The following is a 12,853-nucleotide window of genomic DNA, read 5'->3' as shown; positions in this document are numbered from 1 at the left end:
TGCCAGGCAACGCGCAGCTCGTGGTTCAACCTGTTGCAAGAAATTCAGCCAAGACCTTAGCTTGTTCTCCAAACCCAGCCCTCCTTTTATGCCGTAAAACAGATCATTTGTCTGGGCAGAGCTGAAAGGGCAGCAAAAGCTCGGAACATAAGAATGGTGGGAACGAAAGCAACAGCAGGCACATTTCCCACCAGGGTGAGACTTTAGCATAACCACATCCTCTGCACGAGGAAAGAGGCTTTGGAAGCCCACAGAAAAAATATCTGTACCTGCAAGGTGGAATGAAAAATTTCCCTGTCCTTTCATACAAACCAGGGTCTCCCCTTGTCAATTCACACAACAGCCCTTCTGGAACAGATGCTTTGGCATAAGCCAATCCACGGGGACTTGCCACCTGCAGAGGGCATTTTCACCAGAGCGAAAAGTCAGCATCAATTTTACACAACGTTCCAGGAACGTCTGGAGGGCTGTGAAAAGTATCAGCCGTGGAGCTCTGGGCAGGCAGTTCAAGAGAAGGACCTTGTGACAAAGAAGAGAACTTTCTTGAGAAGAGTTTGCACAAGACCCAGAGAGCTGCCTGATGGGAGGGTTGGGAAGAAGGACCTGGAGGCCATGAGTTCAGTTTCTTCTCAACCTTCAAACTCACTGAGAGTGAGGTGGGGCAGGTCACTTCCCTGCCCTGTTGAGAGAGAATAAATCAGAAGGAGGCAGAGCTGGGAACGTTGCCTTGAGCTCCAGAAGGAGAGAGCTCTAATGTGAGTGTGAAGAAATTGGGGTTTTCTCATCCAAGCTGTGGCTCAGAGGCATGCCAGCTTTCCCCCAGTCTCTTCTGGAGAATTCAAACCCAGATGAGTTTCGGTAGAAAAGCTCCCCCTCCCCAAACGAATAAACTGGCACTAGCAAAGGACAATGAGTGGAGGGGAGGGGGAGATGGATTACTCCTCAGCCATAAATGCCCCTGATTTTGAGTCAGGCCTCTCTGCAAAAGGCAGTTTCTGCCCAGCAAGACTCTCAGCCCAGAGAAGCCCCCAACCCTGCCCTGACGCCTTTCAAACAAGAAACATTTTCGGCACTGCCCCCGACCTCCTGGCCTCCCATCTCCCTTGGCTGGCCCAAACAACAGATGCCTCTTTGTGTGAGCCAGCCCTCCCTCCTCCATCACTCTGACAGCCAAGATTCACATTTACAGAGCGCTGGGAAAGCAAAAGGCAGGGATGAAAACAAACAAGCCTTCTGGGCCGAATGCTGAGAACTTTCCCCTGCCGCTAAAGAGAGGAGGCCACACGGCTGCTTTGCAACCCCCTCCTCCTCCTCCTCCTCCTCCTCCTCCTCCTCAAAAGAGAAAAAGCAGAGGAGCAAAGAGCCCAGACCCCGTCCACCAGCAAACATGGCACCAAACTGAAACTCTAGACCCAAAGCTATTCCTGGAAGAACCACTCGGTGTTTGTGTTTTTTACTCACTCACGTGAACTGGAGCCATCACACTCTTTGGCTAGAAGAGCCCAGAACGAAGGGCCAAAATAAGTGATGAGGAAACCGCTTGGCCAGCCAAGCAATCCCCACCCTGTCCAGCTTAGACCAACTGCATTCTCCGTTCCACCCCAGGGGAGTTCTGAGTGGATCTGCTCCCACGGGGGAGGGGTTCACCGGTGGCTGTGCTGGGAGGCCTTTGCACAGCCCACAGCAGGAGAGGAAAAAGACCCCTGCGATTATTCCAGAAAGAAAGGAAGATGTGGGGGAACTCCCTCAGCACAGACCTTCTGGCAATGGAGGCCAAGGAGAGTCGGCCAAGGGCCCTTCCAGGGGTCAGGCAGAGCGCAAGACCGCCGGGACCTCTGCCCCACTTTGACCAGTCTCCCAGACAGCTCAGCCAGACGCCTGGGGCGTTTTGCAGACAGGGCAGGAAGCCAGCAAAGGCTGCTCATCAGGTGGACCCCCAGCCGAGCCCCCTTGAAGCACGGGAACCACCCCCCCCCCAGTTCCTGGCAAGGTGTTTGCCCTTCTTCCATCAAACTGGGATCTGCCTGCTCTTGCCTGCAAGAGCCAGGCAGGTTGTGGTCACTTCTGAACAAGCTGCTCCGGCATCAATCAGGGTTAAAACCTTCGGGGAGGGGTTGAGCTGGCTGCCCGGAAGAGCCTGGGGCTAAGTAGGTGTTGAACCGGGGAGCAGTTTGCAGGATCCTGCCTTCTTGCCCTACTGCCAGTCGTCAGCGTCATTTGCTGGCCTCTTTATTTCATATAGGCGACTAATTGCCATTGCTGCACTCTTTTGCTTCGGCACAAACCCCGTCGGAAGCGGTGCAAATTTTGAATAAATCTAAACCAAAGCAAAGCAAATCGGGAATAAGTGAACGCGATGACGAGAGAACATTTTCACATTTAAGGTGGCGGTTTTCTTTTTTACATTCTCCGTTGTCTTCGTCCCTATTTCCACTGCCGGCCGACGCGCGCGGGACCTTGAAAACCAGGCAGAGAAAGAAATCGCGGGGGGCGGCCGGGCGCCTCTCCATCCTCGGCGAAACTTTCGCAGCCTCCTTCTCCCCCCATTACAGACCCCCCCTCCCTTCTTCCCAGCCCGGCGGCAGCGGGAAGGCTCGCTGGGCCCGCAGGCGCTCTCCGCCGGAGACCCCGGCCGGGGCCCGCCCGCGAGAAGGCCGGCGCCCGCGGCCGGAGGGTCTCCCGGGGGCGGCCCTACCTGGGGATGGTGACGCACTTGGTGGCGGCGCTCTGCGTGGTGACGGCCTTCTCCAGCTCGTCCAGCTGCCCGCTCTTCTTCAACTTCTTCACCAGGCTCTTCACCGCCTTCTCGCTCCACTTCTCCTCCTGCCCGCTCTGCTCGCCCTTCTTCCAGCCCAGCAGCCGCTTCACGATGGGCGGCGTGAAGGGCAGGATGGACGACATGGCCGGCGCGGGGAGGCCGGGACGGGAGACCCCCGCCCGCCTCCCTCGGGCGGCGCCGAGCCCTCGCCCGCTTGCCCCGGCTCTCTCCCCGGCTCGGGCGGGCGGGCGGGCGGCGCGGGACCAGGCGCGGCCGGGCTCGGCCCGGGACAAAGCGGAGGAGGACGCCGCCGCCGCCGCCGCCGCGCCGCCAACTTTCCGCCGACTTCGCCCAACGCGCCTCTCGCGGCGGCGGCTCCTCCTCCTCCTCCTCCTCCTCCTCCGGCCGGGCGCGCGCCCGGTCTCCTGCGCAAAGGCGCGCCCCGCCGCCCGTCTGAGTCGCATGCAAATCGGGGGGCCGCCCCCTCGGCCGGCGCGGGAGCCCCGCGGGAGGAGGGGAGGCGCCCGGCCGCAGCCCGCCCCCGGCCGCCGCCAGTCTGAAGAGCCGAGGGCCCTTGGGGTCCCGCCCTCGCCGCTTTCCGGCGGCAGGCGAAAAAGCCAACGCAGTCCTGGGTTATGGAAAGAGAGGCACAGAATCGAAACAAGCGAAGCCTTAGTCCCACTTTAGTAAGCCTTAGTAAGGCCACACCTGGAACCCGTCATCCAGTTTTGGTCACCACGTTACAAAAAAGATGTGGACATTTTGGAAAAAGGGCAAAGAGGAACCAAAATGATTTAGGGCCAGGAGACAAAAACATGAAGGATGGTTGCAGGAACTGGCATGGCCAGTCTAGAGAAACGAAGGACCGGGGGTGACGGGAGAGCGGCCATCCGGTCTTTGAGGGGCTGCCGCAAAGAAGAGGAGGAGGGGGCACATTATTCTCCAAAGCACCAGAGGGCAGGACAGGAAGCAAAGGATGGAAAGTCATCAAGGAGAGAAGCAACCTGGAATTGAGGAGAAACTTCCGAACAGTGAGGACAATTGTGGAAGAGCTTGCCTCCAGACGTCGTGGGCGCTTCATCACTGGAGGCTTTTAAGAAGAAATTGGACAGCCAACTGTCTGAAATGATATAGGATCTCCTGCTTGAGCGGGGAGGGGGGGGTTGGACTAGTTGACCTCCAGGGTCCCTTCCAGCTCTATTCTGGTTAAACCAAACCCCCCAAGGGCAGCACGCACAACCTAGACCAAATGGGAGAAAACCTCCCAGCCTTCCTAGTAAAAGTGCCCACTGCAGAGGCAAAGCACCTGGCAGGTGTCCCCTGCAACACCCTTCTTGCAAGGTGGGACAGGTCTTTGTGCTCGAAGGTGGTGATTTGTTCCCAGAACTGGAATTTGGAGATTTTTTCAGAAGTGAGGGTCCTCATCTGTCTTTCCTGGAGATGTTTAGCCTACTAACCCAATTCATTCCATTTTCTGAGTTTGCACCAGGTATATGTGATCATGGTTGGGATTACCATGCAAAATTCTGAATGACTGCTAGCTGGCAGCCAAAGGTTAAGAGTTTTCCAGGCTGTTTCTGTTTCCCTTCTGAAAATCTGGGTTTGTTCGCCATCACCGCAGCTGAGTTTGACCAGCTTGCAATTTACTCAATTGCAATGTTTCTCAACACTGCTGCTGGGGAGTTCTGGGAACTGGAAGTCCGCCCATCTTAAAGTTCCAAAGATAGAGAAACACTGGCTGAGCCTCATTCATTCATTCAAATATGAATATAAATATCAATAAACCAAAGCGCAATGTTCTATTTTCTCTAAAATATTTTGTAGTTGGTTTCTGTAGTTCGTGGAAATGAGAGGAAAGAGCACCATTCTTAGTTGTTAGTTAGTTGCCCACGCACTCAATTAGGCAGCAAATGATTCTTGTAGCAGTGAAGATCATATAAGCTTTCCAGAGAAATTTTTGAAAAAGCTGTTAGAGAAGAAGGAACGGGTAAAGTGTTCCTTGTTGCATATCAGATAATTAAAGAGGAATTGCAAAGTTTTATAAAAAAGAACAAATGTAGCCAACTGTTCCTTATACCATTCATGACCTCAATTTATCTCAGGAGTAGCAACTCATAAATAATGTTTTAAACTATTATTGTTCCTTTCTGAAGCCTAATGTTTACATGCCCATCGCTTGAAATGTGCCCTGAAATGTGCCCTGTTTGCCCGTGAGAATGACTTACTAGGGCCAAAGGTGGACTCCTCATTTTACCCAAGATGTCATCTGGTTTGTTTGGATTTTGTTTAATGTGAGAGCTCAGTCACTGATTTTAAAGTATGATTTATTGCAGGGATTGGAAACGCTTTCAAGCATTGGAAACTTTTGCGCAATTCTGCACAACAATGCAGGGCCAACATTTAAACATAAACAAAGCTAAACTCTTAGAGCAGATCTTGCAAGATATTAACATTCTCATCCCAAATCTCAGAAACATGGCAATTTTGCAAGACTTTGGTCACATTTATGGTTTAAAATTAAGTTTTCTGTGAATTGCCAATGATGGAACTTTGTGCACTTGGTTGAGCCATTGTTTATGCCTTCTTGTACAAACCCATGTATAATTTATTCAGTAAACCATAATTAACAAACATGTGGATCCATTTATATTTAACCCAAAGTTTTTACACATTCAAACCTCTGGTTAATAAATACAGGGTGATCCAGGAGACCTTGATTTATTTGTAAGTGTTCCTCACGCCCAGCAGAATGGCTTTTCGCCTTGGAAGGCAAGAATGGAGAAGAGCTCTTCTTCTCTAATCCAAGAGGTGACCCAAAAGGGAAGGGAGCCCCCTCCTTGTCCCTCTAAGTTATGGTAAAGGTAAAGGTTCCCCCGCACATGCGTGCTAGTCGTTTCCAACTCTAGGGGCTGGTGCTCATCTCTGTTTCAAAGCCAAAGAGCCAGCGCTTGTCCGAGGACTTCTCCGTGGTCATGTGGCCGGCATGACTAGACGCCAAAGGCGCACAGAACGCTGTTACCTTCCCACCACAGTGGTCCCTATTTTTTTACTTGCATTTTTACGTGCTTAACTGCTAGGTTGGCAGAAGCTGGGACAAGTAACAGGCGCTCACTCTGTTACGCGGCACTCGGGATTCGACCCACCAAACTGCCGACCTTCTGATCGACAAGCTCAGCGTCCTAACCCACTGAACCACCGCGTCCCTCTAAGTTATGGACTCTTACACAACTAGCAAGGCAGACATAATGCAGCCCTCTGCCTTTCCGAGTTGGTCTTCCCTTCTTTGGGAAGACCCCAGTGGCTTCAAAATTTATTTTTATTTTGGACCTGGGCATGGCCTATCTAGGTGAATGAGTTTCTTAGGTTCTTATTTTTTAGAGAAAAGTATCACTCAGTGAACAGTCAATGAAGTAAATATTTACCCCAAAGTAAATATCTTCTTTACAAATACTGTATATGAATGGGGGTTTGTTTCCATGAACTTGTTTGATGATGGGCCTTAGTTCCATACCATTTCTACCCCAAGAATCTGTTTGTGTTTTTAATGTTATTGGTTGTCAGTGGAGAGGAGGACTTAAAGACCTCCCCCACTTTGGAGATACCATCTTTCTGCGCTCCCCCTCATCTCCAGGGCTTGGTCATGGGAGCAATTTTTCAGACTCCCCAAGTTTCAGTGCCTCTTTTGCTAATTCCAGCTTCCCGGGCATCAGTTTATCATTCCATTATGACTTAAAATGGAGGTAGAGATCTCCTTTTTGGGGGGTGTCCACTATTCCTAAATGACTATTTAGGGAAGTGTTATATCTTCAGTTCTTTAGGCATTAAGCGAGACAAAATGTTGAAACAGCAAACAAGTTTATTAGTTCAGAACAGAAGCAGCCCTAATGTCTGTTGCATAGCTATTTATATGGTTGGCCTCTACGCAGCGACCAATAGGTTTAAAGTAACAGTTTCCTGCCCCAGACTTCCATTTTGTCATGCAGCTGCTATGGACGGCTGGGAGACTTGCTCTCTCTCCCCCGTCCAATTTCACATCATTAGGGGGCCCTGAAAAGGGCCGAAAGTCGCCCAAAGAGGTGATCAGCAAGGAAGGGTGCATGCTGGATCATGGGAGAGCCGCAACTCTCCTGTTAGACCTGGCAATCCCTCCAATCCGGTGGACGAAAGGACCGGCCATTATGGTTCGTCCCTAGGCTATGAACAGCCGAAGTCACATTTTCCACCAGGCAACTCTTAAAGCAGCGCAGAAGAGACTGGGTGAGATCTACCTCTTTTACATCCTAATTACTTTCTGTACTTCCTTAAGCTGCTAGGCATTTTCCCCCCTGTGGTGAGGGAAGGGGGAATTTCGCCCTCCCTCCAGAAAGAGCGGCAACCAAATACCCATGGGCGTTTTAAACGTTGAAAAAGTAACTGAATCCCAATTGGAACTTTATTTCTCAAAGCATGTGGATTGAAAGATTTTTTATTTCCTATTTTTCATTGTCTACTTCTGTTGGAAATCTGGATGAAAAAATGTATGGAAAAACCCCCCTGAAAAGATTAAGACAACTTTGGGACTCAAAGAGAAACTTTAAAAGGGGCCTGGCTGACTGCCCAGGGAAATAGATAAGATAAATAAACTTGAGAACTTTGAAACAACAGCTGTGAAAGGCTTTGTGTTCCCTACCTAGGAAAAAAAACTCTCTCTTTTGCATTTTCTAAGTGTAAAGACTTTAGCTTAAAATACCAATATGGAAGAAGACCAGGAACAAAATTTATTTATAGATGAAGATCAACAAACTCTTGCTATGTTGAAAACACTAATCCAAATTCTTACCACAACCAATTAAATACTAAGAGGCTATGTGAAGGAACAAGAAGACAGCCCAGATATGAAAGCCCAAACTTTGACCACAACTAAAGAATCATCTATACAAAATACAATAGAAAAAAATGAAACATTTAAGTATGATGACAGAAGAATCTACTACTAAACAAATATTGATATTTGAAAATGCAGAAAAGACATTGACAACTTGGGAAAAGGAAAAGGTTTCTTATACAACTCATAAGGAACTAGAGGATCTAGAAAAAGAACAGTTGGGTAAGAAGACAAACAATTCAGAACAACTACATCGATGTGGAAGAATAAAGAGACGACCCACTAGACCTACACGTCTTCTCAAAAAAATGGCGATCGGATGGTTTTGCCAATATCAGTTAATATACAGGATATTACAAGGAGATTGGTTTGATGACCCAAAAGCAAGGACATGGTAGATGATTTGGCAAAGGAAAAAAGCCAGAATAAGACTCAAGAAAAATGGAGTTTCGATCATCTTATTGAAATGCCAGACAAATCTTATTACATTCTTTGACCAAGTGACAAAACTAGAGGAATGCTGTAGATATAATTTACTTGGACTTCAGTAAGGCATTTGATAAAGTAGATCACAACCTACTACTTGATAAGATAGAAAAATGTGGGTTAGATAGCATCACCACCAGATGGATTCGTAGCTGGCTGACAGGCCGTACTCAGCATGTGGTCCTCAATGGAACTGCATCTACATGGAAGGAAGTGTGTAGTGGGGTGCCCCAGGGCTCTGTTCTGGGCCCAGTGCTCTTCAATATCTTCATTAATGATTTGGATGAGGGGATAGATGGGGAACTCATCAAATTTGCAGACGACACCAAGCTGGCAGGAATAGCCAATACTCCAGAAGATAGGCTTAAGATACAGAAGGATCTGGACAGACTCGAAAACTGGGCACTATCTACCAAAATGAAATTCAACGGTGAAAAAAGTAAGGTTCTACACTTAGGCAGGAAAAATCAAATGCACAGGTATAGTATAGGTGGTACCTTGCTCAATAGTAGTAACTGTGAGAGGGATCTCGGAGTCTTAGTAGACAATCACTTCAATATGAGCCAGCAGTGTGCTGCAGCTGCCAAAAAAGCCAACACAGTGCTAGGCTGCATTAACAGAGGGATAGAATCAAGATCAAGTGAAGTACTAATACCACTTTACAATGCTTTGGTAAGGCCACACCTGGAATACTGCATCCAGTTTTGGTCACCACGATGTAAAAAAGATGTCGAGACTCTAGAAAGGGTACAGAGAAGAGCAACAAAGATGATTAGGGGGCTGGAGGCTAAAACATATAGGGAACGGTTGCTGGAATTGGGTATGTGTAGTTTAATGAAGAGAAGGGTGAGGGGTGACATGATAGCAGTGTTCCAATATCTCAGGGGATACCACAAAGAAGAGGGAGTCAAGCTATTCTCCAAAGCACCTGAAAGCAGGACAAGAAGCAACGGATGGAAACTAGTCAAGGAGAGAAGCAACTGTCAGGAGAAACTTCCTGACAGTTAGAACAATTAACCAGTGGAACAACCTGCCTCCAGAGGTGGTGAATGCTCCAACACTGGAGGTTTTTAAGAAGAGACTGGACAGCCATTTCCCTGAAATGGTATAAGGTTTCCTGCCTGAGCAGGGGGTTGGACTAGATGACCTCCAAGGTCCCTTCCAACATTATTATTATTATTATTATTATTATTATTATTATTATTATTATTATTATTATTATTATTATTATTATGATTTCTGAAACAGAATATACTTAAATATGTTGAACACAAGACATTGTTATGAACTGAGATAAAGACAAAATTTTGGTCATTAAAATTTAGCAGTATAAATATTAATAGCTAATTTGAATATTGATTTGGGCATAAAAGCCATGTAAAGGTGAATAATGCAGACAAGCTAAAAACCTATTGTTGAAAGTAATAAATAGGTCTATATAGAATGTTAAAAACAAAAATTATCAGTTTAAGCAAGAGATAGCAGATACAAAGAGGAAGAGAAGAAGTATTAAATATTGAAATAAAAAGAAATTTTGATTACTACTTAAAAAAACAACAACTGAAAATTAGCAAAAAGTAAGGATATCATATTGTATCCTTAATTGGTTGACATAGAGGGTGAGAAGTTAAGTAAACAGGATGTGTATTCTGAATATTAGATTTCGTGAGGAATGGTGATAGATGAATTGGGAGTATACTAAAAATCTTGGGAATGATAAATATCAAACGTTAAATCTAAATGTTAGCAGAAATTAAAATTGAAAAATCTATTAGGTCATTGATTGTCTAAAAGATTGTATGTTAAAACAATTAGAATATGTGTAAACTAAAAACTATGGATATATGTAAGAAAGTTATTTTCTATGTGATGGATAGGATAAAACTTGTCTTTTAATTTACAACTAGACAGTATATATGAAGGGAAAAAGATAAGAAATGTTTATAGTAGTAATTTGAAATCTGTACTAATGATATCTATATATAATTGAATTACTACTACCCAGCCACCATGTTGCTTTTCAAATATGTGCATGTAATATTAGAAAATCAATAAACTTTGTTAAAAAACAAAACAGTTTCCCGCCCCAAACCTATCTATCAGCCTGGAGACAGCAAGTTATGTAACAGCAACCGTTACATAACAGAGAAATCTAGGTCAGACATTAAGCAAGTGATTTAAAACAATTATGGCCAATACATTACACCCCTTCCCCCTAGATAGCTCAAACTCTCAATTGTTTGACATAATCTTGCAGATATTTAGGCAGCCTTCTTGACCGTTCAGAATGTCTAAGGGTGGCAGGGATCTACCGGTCTACCTGCTTGCCTGCCAGGCTGGGTAGACCAGGGCTCTGAGGTTCAGTGGAGTTGGATTGACTCGAGTCCCTTTGGCTGGCCAGTCCCAGTCGGCCCAAACCAAAGTCTTGTTCAAAGTCTCTGCATTTGGGCACTAGGGTTTAATTTGTTTTTAAATTTCTTTATTTTGGGTATTTTGGTATTTATGTCCCTGTTCACCACCCTGAGTCCTTCGGGAGAAGGGCGGTATACAAAGCAAATAAAATAAATAAATAAAATAAATAATTCACCATAATCCCCATTGGTATCTCCCATCTGAACTGAAGCTGTTGTTTTTTCAATTCTTCTGCCAAAAAAGCAAAATCTTTTCTTTTTCTCAAAATGTTTGGGGGAATCTCTTTCAGAATCAAAACCTCCTGACCAGCAATTTTAAATCTCTTATTATAAAAAAATTGAATAATCTCATTTCTTATCTTTCTCTTCGTAAAATACACCACCACATCTCTTGGCAATTTCCTTTGCCTGGCAATCCAAGAGTTAACTCTGAAAACTTTATCTATCTCGCCAAAGAAATCTTCGGGTTGAAACCCCAAATTAGGTTTCAACCACCAGCATCTCTTGCAAATTCTCCTGAGGATTCTCTTTCAAACCTCTGATCCTCAGGGCAAACTCCATATCTCTGTATTGTATCATCACAATCTCTTCATCCATTTTATCCATTTTATATTCAACTTCACCCATTTTGGCCTCCAACATCAAATTATTTTGTTTCACTTCTTCCACCCATTCATTCAGAGTCTCAGTACAACCTGCAAGCCCCTGAAGTGCTAACAGAATGTCCTCCCGCATTTCCTTGTTCTTATCCTCAATAAGCACAGCCACCTGTTCAGTTATTATTTCAGTTATTTTTTCAGACTGAGTTGCTAAAGCCACTTTTAAAGCATCTTGTAAGTCCTTTAAAGTTACAGGTGGAGCAGCTGCGGGGGATGATGTCAAAGATTGCAATCCAGATTGCTGAACAGGCAATGTCCCTGCACTTTTAGTAACAGGGATTCTAGGAGGCTTAGAAGCCATTTTAAAGGCACTTAACTCTCCGTACACACTTTCACTTTTCTTCTCCTTTAGCAGCTTAAACCAAATCTTGTAAATTTAAGCAGGTCAAATTTAAAGTCCAATTCCTCCTCAATATCCCAGCAAACACTTTCACTATAAAAGGAGTGAGAGAGGAAAGAAAAAAACCCCTTCACTTCTCATAAAAAAGAAAAAAAAATTCTTCCCCTCTCTTTTCCCTGTTCACTCAGGCGCCATTTCCCCTTTCTTTTCCAAGTAGTTATTGAGACAAAAAAATATATATTTTTCGAGAGTTAAAGCCTTGTACTTGCTGTTTATACGACTCCTGTATCCGCTCTGCTGCTACAATGTTTCTAGGTGTCAATCAAATCCGGCAGGAGTGGGTTCAGCATCTTGTTCTGCTGGTAGCAGAAGAGTCCTCCACTCCGGAGATTCCCAGGCTTTGGAAGAGCTCTCACCCTTCAAACCCCTGAACAAATATTCTGGGGCTCTAGGGGAGCTCTACCCCTACCTGGGAACTCCCCCTCCCCTCTTCACCCGAGGAGTGGGGTTTTCCCGGCACGGAGCAGCTGATTGTCGGCTGCTCTGTGGTTTAAACAGCAATGAAGGGCCGGCGGTCGATTCCGACCGTCCAAGACGTTGGAGAGCCACCCGGAAGTGAAAATCAATGTGGATTCTTGACCACGGTGTGTGAGTGTCCTCCCATCGATGGACAGGGGCCTGCAGTATCTCCGGTCTGGATTGTTGGCATGTGTAGCAACCATGTACTTGGGCCTCGATAGCTTTATCTAGCCCTGGCCACCAAAGGCAGCTCCTTGCCAGTGCCTTCATTCAGACTATTCCTGGATGGCCTTCCTGCAGAGACTCAAGAACTCTGGGCCTTAAAGAGCTGGGGACTATGACCCTACTTCCCCAAAGAATGCACCCTTTATGAGCTGAAAGCTCATCTCTCCTCATGAAGAAACTCTGAAATTCTGGCCCTTGACATTTGTCCAACCATCCTGTGTGTACCCAATTTAACACATGGCTAAGCGTTTTGTCAGCTGCTGTCTCAGCAGCTACGTCTCCAGCATGGAGAGGAGACTCTGGCAAATCCCATATAGCCAGGATGCGTGCAGCCAGAGTTGGATCTGGCTCCATGTATGGCAGGGACAATCTGCTAAGGCCGTCTGCATGGTCCATTTCTTTGCCCAGTTTGTGAATCAGCCTGTAGCTGTAGGCTGAAAGGAATATAAACCACCTCAGCATTCAAGGAGACAGAATCTGAGGTGTCTGCTTGTTCGTAGTGAACAACCCTAGAAGTGGCTTGTGGTCCGTAAAGACCATGAAGTGGCGGCCATACAAATAGTCATGGAACTTTTTTACTCCAGCCACAAT

General features: G+C 46.2%; 1 protein-coding gene across 1 annotated transcript in view; it reads right to left on the bottom strand.

Moving 5' to 3' along the window:
- SMAD3 (SMAD family member 3) overlaps positions 1-3,030 on the bottom strand; it is a 64,977-nt gene extending 61,947 nt beyond the window's left edge. The window contains exon 1 of the mRNA XM_081337299.1: positions 2,696-3,030. Within this exon, the coding sequence (XP_081193425.1) occupies positions 2,696-2,901 (206 nt within the window). The 5' untranslated portion in view covers positions 2,902-3,030. The remainder of the gene's footprint in view (positions 1-2,695) is intronic.
- Between the last annotated feature and the right edge of the window lie 9,823 nt (positions 3,031-12,853).

This window comes from Vipera berus (assembly GCF_964194415.1).
Source record: "Vipera berus genome assembly, chromosome: 12".
Lineage (NCBI taxonomy): Eukaryota > Metazoa > Chordata > Lepidosauria > Squamata > Viperidae > Vipera > Vipera berus.
Note: the sequence above shows the minus strand (reverse complement) of the source record. Positions and strands in the feature narration are given on the sequence as shown.